The sequence below is a fragment of the Andrena cerasifolii genome, chromosome 4 (assembly GCF_050908995.1).
Source record: "Andrena cerasifolii isolate SP2316 chromosome 4, iyAndCera1_principal, whole genome shotgun sequence".
NCBI classification, from domain to species: domain Eukaryota; kingdom Metazoa; phylum Arthropoda; class Insecta; order Hymenoptera; family Andrenidae; genus Andrena; species Andrena cerasifolii.
The window spans coordinates 10270075-10286633 of NC_135121.1; the positions used below are offsets into that span (position 1 = coordinate 10270075).

The following is a 16559-nucleotide window of genomic DNA, read 5'->3' on the forward strand; positions in this document are numbered from 1 at the left end:
ACGGTGTTCCGCGCATTCTTATGTGACTGCTAAGTATACGGCTCATGTGTAACGTTCTGGCGGCCCCGTAGACGCCCTTGAACAATAAATTCCGCACTTTTCCTACGCGTCCCTTTCTCTCCGTTTCCCTTCTGCCGCTTTTGTTCGCTCGCCTGCCATCTTCGGCGCTCGCCGCTTATTATGCCGCAAAGAAGTCCTGCACCTGCTTTGGCAGGAAACGTTTCCCTGGGCTGCGCGACAGGATGTGCAAAATTAGCGAGGGGATACATCGAACTGGGAATCGCGAGGCCTTTCCCGTGCAAATTTATGCGACGCTGCGTGCCACGGGGTTGCAGTGGCTTCTTCATGGTGACAACTAGCGCCGCCTTCTTTTTTTTCAGTTTTTTTTTTCAGCTCTCGCCGCGAGAGTTGCCTTTTGTCCTGTCCTTGTTTGGCGCCTTAGTTACCGAAGACTTCTGTGCTCGGCCAAGGTGGCTTCTTTTCTTAAAGGTTCTAAGAAACGTGTCGAAGAACGAGTTCAAAAGCTTCAAATTCACCGTGCATTGTGACACTTCTCGCCCCCTGCTTCGTTTCCTTGGCAGAACACCGCAGAGAGGGAGAGAGAGAGAGAGAGAGAGAGAGAGAGAGAGCGATCAAAGGGGGTAATTATCCCGAAACAAACGCTCCTCTCGGAACCGAGCTTTTGATCCAGTAATTACCGGTTTCATTGCACGGTAAACGGCTAAAGAGCTGCTAAAGTTGACGTTCCGGAGAGAAAGGCACACTCTCCGCGGCAGTGTGTTCCTCGCCGCGAATTTCTAATACAGAATAACTCCTCGGCGGATGCCGGGTACACCTCGCGCGTACACGCTCATAACCGCGTGTGCTTATGTAAATTACGATCTAACTGTTAAAGACTGTTTGCGGCGAGAATTCCGCGAGCTACACTCTTCGACTGCAGTTGATTGTAAATAACTCCCCGTAATGAGGAGAAACTCCTTAACTCGCGGCGTCTCGGTTAACAATCGCGCGGATGGCAGGGGAATAATTAATGGTAGGCGGTCCGACACCATCTGCCGCGATCGTTTCAATCATCTTATCGGGATCCACGAAAACCGAGGGGTAAGAGAGTTTCTCAGCACCCCGAAGAAGTCCCCTAACGAACGCCGAGCGCGGTGCAAACGTTTTCCAGAGTTTTTACAGCGCCGCTCGCGCATGGTCCCCGTGGAAAAGGTGCATCGACCCAGCTGGTCCCAGCCGCTCAAGGATTTTAATTGCAGGCCTCGCTGGTTTTTCTAGCGGCGGTAGGAAGCGAATTACAATCGCAAAAACCCGCGAGGGCCAACTCGAGGGGGAGGCGAGCAGGAATCAGCAATTAATTCATCGAGCGCGGGAAATATCAGGAAATTCCCCTGAGCGACGGTGACGAGAGCAGACCCCTGCCTTCTCCCCTCCTCGAACCCCCTTTCTGCTCCTTAATTAATAGCTGAAAGAGAATCGTTTCTTATCGCCGCGGAGAAACGCCGGGGCGATCCAATCAGCGCGATTTCTCTGTTTCGCCGCGCAGGTGGCATCCGTTTTTCGTTTCCTCCTGGCCTGCACCGGTGACCCCGGGGGAAAAGACGACGAACAGGAAGTGGAAGAGGCACGTCGCCGAGCGGATCGGTTTATTGGAGGATGTTGGCCGCATCGCTTGAATTTCTGTCCGGCGTTCCTTGGCTGGCAGCGAGCTTCCCCTCCTGCCCCTAATTGGAGCGTAAATAAACGTGCAAATGGTCCGGATTAGATGCGACGCCGCGCTGTCTGAGAGCTTCTCAAGGAATTCGGGATCTTTCGTCTGTGAAATAGGGGACACGGTTCTGGGTTGATCAGGGAGTCAGCGAAGTAGAGTAACATAACGAGAACGGGTGCCCGAGTTTGGGATTCCCTGGCTTTCGGTACCCTCGACTTTAGGAGCTCACTATTTTAGGATTCGTCCGACTTCACGAAAGTTCCCAAGGTAGTCCCGGAAGAGATTTTAGTATTCAAAGCATTCGGCCGCAGAATAGCAAGGCGATATATAGTCTGAAGACTTTTTCTGCCCGTTTAACCGTAAGCACGCGACGTGCGCGCGGTTCGGGGTCACGTTCACACGAAACCCACTTGCTGGCACTTATTAATCCGCTAATTCTGATTAATATTAATGTGAGACCGCTGCCATTCGAGGGCGGCGCGCGATCCGCTGCCAACTTTACGAATTGGCAACTCGCGCCCCGTTCGTCAGCCGCGGATGCGAAATCCAGTGGCGAACGCACTTTCTCGCGCAGGTGCTTGCCGAGGACGTCGTTGAATTATTACTCGTCGATTTCGATGGTGCTGTCGTTTCGTGACGACAGTAGTTTTACCATCTGAGGGGAACTACGACCACTCGCTTTAGTTGAATTCAATTAGATTCAAGTTTGAAGATTCCCTTCGTTCTCGTTGCTGCTTCTTTGTTTTTGTTCTAAATGGCCGATGAAGCTTCGACCACTTTTATTTGAATTCGAAGCAGACGCTACGAACCCATTACCGATGCAACGTTATCGCCCGTGACCAAAGGATGCTCGTGGAAATTAAAGCACCGAGGATATCCTTTTGGTGCCTCGAAACCTATCTGCCGATTACCATAATTGCCTTTTTACGGCTGTTGTCGAGGGGGAAAAGGAGCAAGGTCGGTGCCGCGTCCCGTTCCAAAGCCACAAAGTCAGCGTTATCTTGGCTGAACGTCGGAAACTCACGGCGCTGCCCGGATGGTAACGACGGGAATATCGTGAAAGGAAAAAATCGATCAGTGGTAGCCGTTTTTGGGGGAGCTTTACGACGTGACGTTCGTTAATTCTCGCTGGAATCTTAACGGTCTTGTTGAGCCGAACGACCCATCGATCCTGCTTTTCTCAGAAGCTACGGTAGGCGTGTCTTCAAATCTGTCGGTGCTAAAAGTGCCCATTCCGTAAAAATATCGGAACCTTCAGTAGCGATAATCCGATTATGGCACTTTAATATTTTCCCAGAGCCAAAAGAAAAAGGAAACAGACCCTTAGCGAGTTCGTACACTGGAGGAGAGTGAGCTGAGCGAGTTAAGTAGATTCAGACCGTGGTGGTCAGACGAAAGCGACGCGACTGGAACCGTACCCACTGAATCCCCAATTACGCAAAGACGTGTCATCCAAACTGTTCTGAATCTGTTAAAATTCTATTCCACCCAAATCTTCTGAAATTCCCAACACTCAGAACCGGCACGATCGCAAAGACTGAAACCCAAGTACGGGAAATTCCATGCGAACTCGGACAGATTTCGGAGTAAGTTTTCGTAGATTGCTGAAATTTGAATATGTTGTAGTCTTTAGGGATATTTAAACGTACCTGAAAGGATTTTTCAAAATTTAGAAAAATGTAGATTTTACAGTTAGAAGTTAAGTGTTAACTTATTTTCAATACATTATAGCTATGGAAGTAGTAAACGGATGGAGATGAGCTTTACGGTGCTTATATTTTAAAATGTCCATATTTTTGAAAATTTGTCCATCAAGGGGAAGGATAGAACTATATTCTCCTTTTTCAGATTTTTAAAATCGCGGCCGATGTTAAAAGCCTATTTGTTTAAAATAATTGCACAAAAATGGTTCAATTTTTTTTTTAAACTGAAATAATTTTTTCTTAAAACTTCAATGTCGTTTCTATAAGCACCGTAAAGCTCATCTCCATCCGTTTACTACTTCCATAGCTATAATGTATTGAAAAAACAGCACTTAACCTCAAACAGCTGTAAAATCGACAGTTTTGAAAATTTTAAAATTTTAAAAGTTTAAATATCAATAAAGACTACATTATATTCAAATTTCAGCAATCTACGAAAATTTACTCCGAAATCTGTTCGAGTTCGCATGGAATGTCCCGTACCCAAGTTCATTCCAACAATGCCACACCATCATGATTAAAGTTTCCCCGTTTCGAAACGCAAGCAATTCGAACACCCCCACAAATTCTCCGCTAAAACGGCTCGGTTTCCCCTCGATCCCGTTTCGAAGTCCGCTTCCCCTCTACTGTACCGTGGTCCGCGAGAATCGTAACGACGCGCCTCGTTACGAGGAACAAACATTTCCATCGCGTACGATCGGTCGATGGAATATGGATCGACGTTAGACTCGAAACGGGCAACGTTATCGATCCTGGACGGCCGTCGATGGGGCACGGAGCAGGCCTATTTGGCCAGGTGGCCCGTTATCTGTAACGACGTGACAGCGTCGCTCATCGCCTGGCCTGTCGTCGCGCGACAACTCGCGTGTTCCGGCTCGCGATTCACTTTGCATTAACGACAGCAGCGTTTATCGATGCCTGCCCAGCGACCATCGACGAGCACGCGAGCCGGAAGAGCACGCGTCGCGAGAAAATCGGAGGGGTTGGGGGAGGGGGGCCCACGAACGTCGGCCAGTCAAATGGGGCCGATTTAACGGAACTCCCGCGGCAATCGCTGCATATCAAGTTTAGCCCTTTTATGGCGTAGCCTCGCATCGCTGCAACCAACCACATTGCTGGATGGCAGTACCGTTCGTAACTTCAATTTTTGTTGAGAGCGATGCATCGATGTTCGTTCCGCGAAGGATTAGAATTAAACGAGTTGGAAAGCGGGAAAACGAAATAGCAGCTCCCCCCATTGTCCGTGAAATCGTCGCGATGAAAAGGATTCAATCGTGGTCGCATGCGACTAAGTGCCTCGCATCGGATCTCCTGTTATTAAATAACCTTGAAATCCGGTGTTTGCTTCTCCATGGCTCGTTGCCACGGCCAGGCGAAACCTGTTACATCAGACGATCACGAACGCGCGGGTCCCTCCGCGGAGAGAAGGGGATTGCTAAAATCGGTCTGCCGTAATCCTCGGCCGAGGAAGGTCGGTTACGTCCAGCAGCGATCCCTGAAATTGCAGGTTCCGAGGAGCTCGCCACTATAAATCCGGGAATTACGGGAAAGGACAAACTTGGGCCCAGTACCTTGGTCTCAACTGTGCATCCTTAAAACATCTGAAGGGTTTTCCCAGAGTTTAGACGGAGCACGCGGACGGAAGAACTGATTGCACCGAACCGCTTCGAGAAATCAGAAGACCGTCGAACAATCAAGCCGGCCAATTAGCGAGAAAATCGTCAACTCGAATCTTCCCGCATGGGCGAGCTCCGCCGGTATACGTACACTTGGGGCCCGATGTCATCGACCCTGGTTCCCCGTGGACCGTGTACCGATCGATCACGTAGCCGAGATTTCGTATCTCGGGGTCCATTTAATTCATCTTCGGTAGGGGATCACCCGCGAAATCGCCTCGGTTCTCGGTAACGCCCGAGAGCGTGGCCAATAAAAGGAGCCCGGGGACCCTGAGGGTATCGCAGCGAGGACCCCCGAAAGATCGAAAAACGAGCAACGCATAGGCGGCAGCGGGAGCAGCGACAGCAGGAACACCGGCCAGCCATCGAAAGAAGAAGACGAAGAAAGATAGGACGGGGCCGGGAAAAAAGGATGCGAAAGAAATGAAAACCGCGGGCGGGTGTCGTCTTACAAGTTGAGGTTCCCAGGTGTCCGCCTCCGATTGCTTTGAATTTTGGATATGTTTTAGAGGACCGAATTTTGACGCAAATGAAATTTACATGAAGTTTTACTCAACACAATTTTGTACCCGGTATGAACGTTGGTGGTTTCACCCCCTAAACATTCAAGCAGGCTAAAATAAAAAGACATGTATTTCTTCTGTTTCGGTCCTCTAAAACATATCCAAAAACCAAAGCAATCGGAGGTGAACACCTGGGAACCTCTCCTTGTTAGTGTACACAGAGGGAGTGTGTATTAATGTGCGTTGAGACGCTGCGAAACGACGTGGCAGGCACACGGGTATAGGATGACACTTGGCTGAGGCCCTCGATCGGCTCGGCGGCCCCTCCTGCCCCCACCACGCCCAGCCAGAGGGCCCCCTCCGCCGTACTCGCGGCGGTTCGGCTGGTCGAGCGTTCGAGCGTTCGCGTCTGGCGCTCGAGCGCGGTCGGTCGCGGTCGGGCCGAGGGCCCGTCGTGCCTCGCCGGCGGACGCTCGGGTCCCCTCGGTTCGACCTTGAACGGGCCCTGTATGGTCTATGCCACTGACACGGACCAAGGACGGGGGGCCCCCACGTTGGTTGGGTAGCGGCGTGCTGTTGTCCCGAAACGCGGTCGTGGAACTCCGCGTTCGCGTTCGCGTTCAGCGTTCGCGCTCGCGCGAGCTAACGCTCTCTCTCGCCGCTGGAAAGTGTTCGCCCGATGGCAAACTCTTTTTCGTGCTTCGTGCCTGCCTTGGCTGCCTTGCCTGCCTGCCTCTCTTCCCTTCGCGCCTGCCATTGGCGTAGGGGCCAGGGATTCGTGAGGCCGACCGCCGGCAGGGGTGGAATCGTCAAGGGATTTCAGGAAACATAGCTGCAAGATCTCGTTTCAACCACCACTTTCAGCTGGAAATTGCAGTTTCCGTTGCTGCGCCTCGCTGCTGATCGATGGTGGAATGAAAAGCTGCAGGTTGCTGCTTCCGATGATTTCGTACAGGATTCGAAGGTGGGAGACGCGGAGATAAGTGATAGTAGGAGGATCCTCGTAAATGCGCCTTCGGTAATGCTCGGTTCCTGTTCCTTTTGAACCGATCTGGTTAGGTTTGAGTCAGGTACAAAGCTTCATCGCATCGGCCTCGTTTACGGAATCTTCCAAATAGTAAATATTCCGCGGGAATATTCCCCTGCGCGGATGAAACGAACTCTCCCAGTCCCCCCGCAGTGTTGCAACACGGTTACTTCATCCCCGACTCCGTTTACAAGCGACGCAATTTTTCTACGGCGCGCGAAAGGATGTCGAACACGTTCTATGAAATTTAAACACTGCTCGCGATACTCTCGATCGCATCCCTAATTGCTAGACACGATGCGCACCGCAACACCGCCACGTCCCCCCCATTCGATGGCCGTTTTTATGGGTGCGTTGCAGGCGGAGCCGTTGCGGCGGCCGTTGCGTGAGATGCATCGACCTGGCCGAGGGGGGTCAGGGATCGTGTCCATGGGGCACTTGGGGGAGAGAGTAGCCCCCGGAGATCAGACGTTTGATGGAATTCTGTATGCAGATCGACCCGTGGGAATCTCCACGTAGCACGGTGCATGTGGGTGTTACGCTGATTGCAGTCAGAACTACAATCCTGTTGTTTGCGAGCGAATAGCGGTGGGCTGTGCACTCCACTCGAAGCTATTTGACTTGTCCTGCGGGAACGTGGAACGGAGATCGCTATTTACATTCGCCAAGGGGACCTGTTCCAAGCTGCAGTTCTGAGATAGGTGTTGCGCTGACCAGTAAATCTAATTTCAAGTGATCTAGCAGCACCTCGTTTAAACACTACTTTCTTCTCTACAACGTTGAATCTTGATCCACCCTTTACCTCCCTAACGAAATTTTCATCCTTCAACGTCAGGTTTAGCGAAAGGACCCGAGACGGGAGGGTAGTCGCGAAAGGTTGGCCCGAAATTTTTGTTCACGCCAATGGCAAAGGCCGAGGATCGTCGGGGCCTAAACCGCTGCAGGTACTCAGCGGGGCCCGTCTCTCGTGTCCACGCGTGTAAAAAAAGGACAACGAGAGAGACGGTCCTGGGCGTTGGCCCTAAATCTAACCAAGTACCCGTTCGTTGCCTCGTCCTCCACGGCCATAATGTATCCCGCGCGAAAGCCATTTTTCTCCACCCAATTCCACGACATTTCGATACCCTGCTCCCTTCGATGCTTGTATCTAACGACCAGCCGCGTGATCCAGCTTGATCCTAGTGGGGGTTGCCACAAGAAACGTATTAATTACCAGTACTTGGACGCGCTAATTACACTCCGCTCCCTGGAAGGCCTGACGAATGGGAAGGGTCGATAAACCGACGGCGAACGAGTTGCAAATCGATCGCCGCGATGGCAAACAGACGACTAGGAGCTCGTGGACAGTATTCTAGCTGCAGGACCGAAGGATCCGGAGAATTAGGGCCGGCAGAATTTTTACGTCGCCCCGCTCGGAAACCTGATTCGCTCGAAACCGCGGTGTCCCTTTAGCGAATGCATCGACCTTGATCAAGATCCACCCTTGCTGCTCGTTTTTCGCTCTGTCCTAAGGGCAGCCCGTACGCAGCGAAATTTCGCTCGCATGAGCACGCCTGACAGATGCTTTTACCGCAGCGAAGGGCACACCAGCGCGCCTTTCATCCTTCAACAGCGACAGACAAGGCTGGGCCGCTTGTGACGTGACACCTGAACCCTCCCCGGAATAATTACCTCGGTTACCAAGTATTAACATGTAATATTGTAACAGCAAATCGGACGGTCGGTTTCCACCCTGTAGGCAGCCCCGCTGCGGAGATTAATTTCCGCATTTGCATAATCCGAGACGGTTCAATCTGAGCTTTTTCCTCCGAGGGAGCGCAACTCTCCTTTCATTAGCCGGCGACGTGGCCCGCGTGCGTGGATTTCATTCGTGGACAATCTGCGCTCGTAATTGCGAGGGCTCCAGTTAGTCAGCAGTTAACCGAGGCTTCATTTCCCCTGACAGGATCGCGGGTCGATGGCGGTGCTCCTAGCAGTCGCGACCTTGGGGACGCTTTATTGAAACTGTCTTTGAGTGCTCCGAGTCTGGAGCGCAGGGTACGAGCGTTGCGCCGGGGTTGTGACACGAGAAAAATGTGGGAGTGACGCGAGAATGGAGCGGGAAAAATTTGAAGGTGAGTCGGTGTTCCAAATGGTGTCCAAAAGGAGCAGCTTGAATGGGGACTGTTACGAGTACGAGTAAGGTGGCATGAAAGTGATATCCAAAAGGGAGGAGCGCGGAACAGGAACGCAGGAAAAATTGCGGGAACGCGACGCGAGCGAGGTACGAAGGCCGAGCAAAGGAGGTACATGCAAGTATGTACGGTGAACAGTACATGAAGGATGCGAGGACGTTTAATGCAGGACACGAGGATAGTACAAATATGACACGAAGTCGGTAGCCGAATGGGAACACGATACCGGCACGACGCAAAAACAATACGAGCGAGATAAGACGAGGCGAGCACGGCGTGTACTCCGCGCAAGGGGTGCGTCCCAGTTGACAATTTAATGACGTGTAGGATAATTGTGGGAGAGTTGCCGCACCTTACGCGAAATTGTCACCGTTTCTAAATTTTGCAATGAAACTTTTCTCAAAGGATACATATTAAAGAAAGTCAAAGTTTTAATATTTGTCACCCTTAAAAGATTGAAACTGAAAGCATCCTTTTTGTAGGAGAGATGCCGCTCTTGGGGGAGTGGTGCCGCATTTCGAGAAACGTTTAATTTTCCATTTAAACTTGTCGATTTTAACTTTATATTTAAAAAAAAAATAGTAAAAGCAAAGTAAAATGAAACATCTTTTTAATTTATACAGTTATAAAATACAATAGAATTGGAAAAATGAAGGAGTACAGATATTATTTCTGCTTTTCTAAATTTAATTCTTCCTTCTATATGCATTACACGACGTGTCTCGCGTGCGTCCGATAGTTCCATTTAACGGAGACGTCACGCATTTGCCAAAAAAAAAAGAAAACCGCGATGCGAAGGTCGCGCGAGGCCGCGAAGACCTCGAAGGCCCTGTGCTTTACAATTAAATACACCTTATTCATCGAGGCCTGTCCGAGGAAATTGAATTTCATCGGGAGCGGAGTATCGCAGCCCGATCCGGAGTCGATCCAGCCATACAATGTTCGTGCAGCGACTTTTTCTGTCCGCGTTTAGCCGCGGACTGCTCCTCTCTCCGATTTCATCGCGGGAATTCCTGCGGTTCCACGGCGAACCGCGCAGAAAAAGCCCGTACAAGATATGCCGGGCTTGTACGACCGCTGTACGCACGGTACTCCGCTTTTTAACACTTTTCCGCGCGAGCTGAGGGGCCACGGGGCAAGAAGCGACCGTGCCCGGTGGAAAAAAAATCCATCCGCAGAGGCACGAGCGATCGATCGTGTTCGACCACCGAGGTATTACAGCATCTCGCTTCTTGCCATCGAAATTTCGTAACGCTGCCGCGAGAACCGGCCAGCCGAGCATCCACCTTCCCTAAGAAACCGTGAACTGCGTGGAAAAAGAACGCTGCCCCCCGGGGAATCTTTCTAAAAGCCTAATTAGCATTCCTCGTTTCCAAGGCGGACTGCTTAAATTGCCCCCCTCCGCGCCACGCCACCCATTACCGATCCCCTTTGTTACAGTTCGTAATTACTTTTAATTAGTTTTATTACGGAGAAACGGGGCCTGCTGCTCTTGCAATTCAAATGCGCCCCGCTGGAGGCGGAGGCCGCTGATGGCGTCCCTCGAAAATTTCAATTAACCGGGGAGAAAAAAATCTGTGCAATTTGCCGCGACCGTGTATGCTCGCGCGGCTCGTTATCGCAGCTTTGTTCGGCGGATTATGATACAGTAATGCGCGCGGAGCGTCGACGGTGAACCGGCAGCTCTTTGGAAACGCGCTTCGATTCGTTCTCCTTTTGTTGCTGGGCATCCTTTGTTCGGTGCCGGAGGCGAGGGCAGACGGTTGCCCGAGCTTGCCGAACGTAATGAAAATGCATGCTTCCCGGATGATTCACGCCCCCTTTCGAAACGGGGGATTTCGACGAAGTGATCTCATCCCGGTCGAGGGTATCACGCGACGCCATAGGTCATTGGTATTCTCAAAGAGGCATGTTTCCCTGGGTGGGTTGCAAATAATTACTACGTGTTCTGCACTCACTCGCGCCGTCGGTCATTTCTGCTGCGTGGATCGCTGATGACCGCGGTGAACCCTCCGATCAGGTCGGCCCGATACTTTCGCTGTTAAAGGGGAAAACGTTATCGCGCAATATTTCACGGTATCACCGGGTTGCATGTAATTACTATGTCGGCGGCGGTTACGTTACCGTTCATCGCCGGCGTAAGTGCAGAACAATGTAGAATCGATCAACGGCCGGGGCTCATTCGTCGACATTGTCTGAGATTTCTAATCGTTCCCGGCTAGCTGGCGTGTTGCAAACAGAAAAAAGCTCGTTACTCCGGAGGGAAATTAGCATAAGCACGAGTCGCAGGAAATGGGATAGAAAGAGGAAACTAGCTTCAAGCTGATCGGGGTCTCCGGACGACCGCGGGCTGCCGGTGACTCTGCGTTCCAGCAATTAAAGTTTAAACGGGGGAGGGGTTAGTACTCACTTGTTGCCTTTCGTCCTGTGTATCTCGTATCTGAAACAGAAACAACACCGTAACATTAGTTCACGATTATCGAGTCCTTCTTTAATTTACAGCCGAATATGTCGTTCCTTCTAATCGTCAAAATTGAATCAGCTCTAATTTTTTTTATTATTAAACGTCTTTATCGCAAAACACAAGCGGAAAATAACGAAAAGAGAGTCAATAAAGACAAAAGCGAAGGCAAAGTTCAGTCAGGGACTGTTTTTCAACTTAACTTAAGAAGATAACTTAACCTAAACTTCAGCTCATTTTAGAAGGAACCTGCCGACCGACGAGTTTATTTAACCGACTGATTCAAACCCTGCTCCTCCAGCAGAGAGCCCTAAGGACAAAGCACTCGTGCACGGATAGACATCCCGTGCGGAACAAACCTGACCGTCGAAAATCACCACGGAGGAAGTGTGAACGAACGCTGAAAAACGAGCGTCGGTTCGGCGACTCGGTTGCTCGCTTGCTCGCTTGCTCGCTTGCTCGCTTGCTCGCTTCCCTCCCGAGCCGCGATAAAGCGGCTGCTTTTCATCGCGCGTACAGCTCACGTGCAACGTCCCCGGCAACGACATTTCCTGTTTCCTTCCTCGTCACCGCGCCGCCGGTTGAAACCGGAAAATCCACGAAACCCATACGTTATCTGGCGGCCAGAGGCTCGCGGTGGCCACCAGCAGGACGATACCGAAGCAGCGCGCGGCTCGCATCCGCGGGGACGCGGCCGAAATGAATTATTTCGCGTCTCTGCTCGCTGGACGGAATAAATCGTTTCGTGGGTGACGTCGATGACGGAGATAAACGCCTGATGAATGTGCACCGTCCAGGACAGTGGTGCTCCAACAAGGAACTTCTTTAAGCGCAGCTGCATTTGCAGATAAAACCTCGGATTCTTCGTCTTGCAAGGGAACATCCCGAACCCAGAAATTCAAAAAATTCTGAAACTTAGTAAATATGTAGGGAATTTCCTCCCGATTTTAACATAATTTTTGTTTGCTGCCCAAATTCACTCTAAGGGGGTGTAATTAACCCCTTAAAATCTGGTTATTTCCCGATTCTGCGTTATAACTCGTGAACTGTAAAATAATTTTTATACCAAATGACAGATCTAATTAAAAGAAGTAACTTTTGTCGTGAAACTTTTTTTCTATCTTTTACAGTTCGCGAGTTATAACACGAAATCGGGAAGATTTACGAATTTTCAGGGGTTAATTTCACACCCTTCGGGTGAATTTGCGCAGCAAACAAAAATTGCGTTGTAATCAGGAGGAAATCCCGTACATATTCACAAAGTTTCAGAATTTTTTTTAATTTTCGGGTTCGGGATCTTCCCTTAGTCGCGATCAATTTGGTGGCCCTCTGAAAGATTCTACGCACGCCTGTGCGGGCCGAGAATTCCTAGGCAAATGGCTACCCATCAGGACTTTTCGAGAGCTGTGCGTTCAGACAGCTGCGCACGATTGTCGATTCGACGAGCGACCCCGGTCCAGCCACGGAGAAACGTGTCGAAAGCACAGTGTAACAGAGTGGCAGGCGACAAGCGGAAAAGGAGTGATACTTTCCAAGTGTCTGGCAAGACAATGAACTACCCGCAGGATCGTGATCCACCTACGAACTAGGGAATTATACGAAACCGTGGCCGCGCGGGGAACGATGCTTAACAGTCCATTCGACTGCCCCGTGCAGGATTAACGCGGCTGTAAAGCTGTTGAAAACACAGGTCCGCTGACACTTTAAGTACATGGATTTCCAAGGAGACCGGGTAACTTAATTATAACTAGAAGTTAAGGGAAACAAGTGTCTCTGTCTTTCAGGCTTTCATCTACCCTTTAAACTGGTATCACAATTCCCGTAACGCGCCACGAAACAAGCCAAGGCTTCCAGCATTTAAGGGGACTAGGCAGTCGAAAAATCGATTTTTTTTATTGCATTTTCCGTAAGTACTATCTTTTCTCAATAAAATGCCGCTTGGTTTATAGTAAAATTTGCAAAATTGTAGCTTTGGCAGCTAAAAACGTCAAGCGGCAACCTATAGCGTCGCCTTTGCCCAGAAACTTTAAATGCGTTTTTCTCGAATATTTTTTTCCCTGATTGCGAGCGAATTGAGGTTCAAATCGACTTGGAAAAAATTACAGGATGTGTAGAACATGTGTCATTTCGGCGCAAACCTCTGATATGGTCCGTAAAAATTCGGGACTTTCATAAAAAAAATCCGGTGACTTCTTAATTTTTTTTATGAAAGTCTCGAATTTTTACGGACCATATCAGAGGTTTGCGCCGAAATGACACATGTTCTACACATCCTGTAATTTTTTCCAAGTCGATTTGAACCTCAATTCGCTCGCAATCAGGAAAAAATGAAGAGAAAACGTATTTAAAGTTTCTGAGCAAAGGCGACGCTATCTGTTGCCGCTTGACGTTTTTAGCTGTCAAATCTGCAATTTTGCGAATTTTACTATAAACCAAGCGGCATTGTATTCAGTAAAGATAGTACTTTCGGAAAATGCAATAAAAAATCAATTTTTCGACTGCCAAGTCCCCTTAAAGAATTCCCGCCGCGTAACCGTGAGGGCGGAAAGTGGACGGGCTTCGATATAGAATTACCAGCGACGAGGGACGATGAGATATATAGCAGGGCGTTGAAATTACGGGCCGTTCAGGCACCGATTCATCCTGGTCCGTGTCCCCGCTGCACGACAGTTACTAAGCGTCAGGCGCGACAACAGATTATCAAGAGCGTCGTGTTTACCCTGCAAACTAGAAAATTATTCAAATGAAGAACGAGGGCGACGACGAGGTCGCTCACGGCCAACAGCCGCAGCGACAGTGCCCCCTCTCCGTGCCGGCCTCCTAGCCCTTTTCGCGCCGTACGCTTAATTAACGACGCCGCGGCTCGTATTTTACCAAAGATTACGATCGTTATTAAATAGTTCCGCGTGCGATCCATCGCCGTGGCGCGACCGTCTACCCGCACGCGAAAAGAAAAACAGGGAGGCCAGCGATCGTCCTGCCGCGGAATCGCGCGCGATCATTACCTATGCGCAGTAAAGGATCACCGTGTAATGGCTCGGCATCTTAAACGATTTACTGGGTGTAATTAGAAAGAGGTGGGCACTTTACGGACGCCTTTACAGCGTCGACTATCGCGACTGCACGGAGAGCCGAGCGAGGCGAGAGTGAAGGCAGCAAGCGTTCTCCATAATGGCGGCAAAAATTGGAGAAGCGGCCTGTCCAGGTGTCCCCGTTCAGCGATCATTCCGCTGCTCCGAAACTCGTGCAAATCTTCAAAGTGTCTTTCCCATCGTCGCCCCATTAACGCACCTCTGCGACAGTCCTGTTCTCGGTCGCGCGGCGATCGCGAGGAACTGGATGCACGCGCGTAAAGGGGACGGTCGTTTTCGCCAGTGCTCGGTGCGAAATTTCGCGAGCACCGGTGACGTAACGAGCGCGTAAGGAGCTCGTAAAGCTGCGCCGAGGGGGCGCGACACTTCTCAGCCGGAGAACCAGACTACCAGCGTCCACTGTGTCCTCCCTGCAAACTAGAGAATTATTCAAACGAGGTCTAGGCGAGGAACGTGACCGCCGCCTGCTTGCAACGGAGATGGGCCCTCCGCTCGCTTGTTTTTCATTAGCGGTCGTCGCGTTTCCCTCTCGCGTTCATTGAAAAACGAGCACGCGCGGCGCGGGCGCCGCGAATGCGGGATTTTCTGCGGCTCGTGAAACTACAAGATCGTTTTCTTCTTGATTCCTGCTGGAGAGCACGCGCGACGAGCACCGGGCGAATTCGAAATGGGGGGTTCGTCGAGGCCCGTGGTTTTCGCGGGAAGAGAGGCTAGAGTCGCGCGGATTCGAAAGTGAAAGATTCGTTTGGGGCGTGCCCGCCCGGGATTAATTATGCAAGGCGCGACGCTGGCCAATTAGGTGGAGCTATTTCAAGGAAAACAGTGAGTTATATTTAGCTGGGCTTGCTAGCGAGACAGCGGACTATGCTCCTGGATGCTTTACAATGCAGGTGGATGGTGCCAAGTTCTGTTTGCTGCCAGCTGGATCACGGGGGTAACTTTATTGTGGGTAGTCTGTTGCAGCAACAGGTGCTCGTAATTATTCCCGACGTATTACAATGGCATGTCGTGCCTACGTGCGCTTAATGTATTACTGGATTATACGTGGTTACATTTCCAGCGATAGATCTTAACTAAGCATGTCCGCCGCGGCAATAGATTATTGATACCTCTAACCTATCGCGGCAACAGCTTATGTCCCGCGTACAGCTGCTTTGCCAACTGATTATTCTTATCCGCGACTGGAGCTACAGGTTATACGTAGTAACTTAAGGGGTCATTCTGGTAATCACGCCGCGAAATTCGGCAACGTTCAGGCTTTTTTTTCTCAGTGAATGCAATGAATAACAATGTCAAACTTTTTTTCGTTTATTAAGCTACTTGTAATGTATACGGAAGAATTTTTTAAATGCACTTTTAATTGTGTTTTGTCATTGTTATCTAATTTCGTGCAAAAATCTCGCGAAAAAAATCAAGATTTCAACTTTAAATAGCCGCCATTTTGTTTTAAATTAATATTTCAGAAAATTCTCTCCGTCAACCCGAGGATACATTAATATACTAACGAAATCTTTTTTGTTTTTTTGATTTTAGATAATCTGGTTCCGAATGGCAGTGCTCACCGCAAAATCAAATTTTTAAAAATGCTTCTTGGATGTCGGTTGTTACTTTATTATAAACCTAAATATTTTTCTACGAAAAAATTACCAAATGTTCTTTAAATGTTTCTCTTTTAAGCGCAGAAAGTTCTGTAACAATACATGCTTCCGCTTTTTAAAAAAAAATTCACAAACATTCGCCTCTTTTCAGCCGCCTGACTAGGTATAACCCCTTAACGTGCTAATGTGTCTAGTACCCCAGCGAGAGCTGTAATTCTCTGGTAATTGCTAAATCCTGGCCACAGTCAATGATGTCCTATTTGTCACAGTAGAACAGGCACTTCAGTAAACTCCTTTAGCTTCACTCGCAATCAGAGACACACGGTCAGGTCTCACCGTCTGTCAGAGGCGAACGAAGACTAGGAACAAGTTTCCCCAGGGCTAATTGTAAGGGAACTGTTTTCCAGAGAATTAAGCGATCCAACTGGCCGACTAAAGGTGAAAAAAGCCGGGGCCTACCGTTACCTCGTTGCCATCCCGAAGGGATCGCCAGGATGGCAGCGGTGGCAGGCGGATGCAGAGGAGGAAAACTCGGCGAGGAGGGAACCGGCGTCGTGCTCGGTAAGCTATGACGAAGGTTAGGTTATCTCTGGACGCGGATCTAAACGTTTTAG

General features: G+C 49.9%; 1 protein-coding gene across 1 annotated transcript in view; it reads right to left on the reverse strand.

Annotated features, from left to right (window-relative positions):
- LOC143367993 (uncharacterized) overlaps window positions 1-16559 on the reverse strand; it is a 124317-nt gene that overhangs the window by 18123 nt on the left and 89635 nt on the right. The window contains exon 4 of the mRNA XM_076810286.1: window positions 11205-11234. Coding sequence (XP_076666401.1) covers window positions 11205-11234 — 30 coding nt within the window. The remainder of the gene's footprint in view (window positions 1-11204; window positions 11235-16559) is intronic.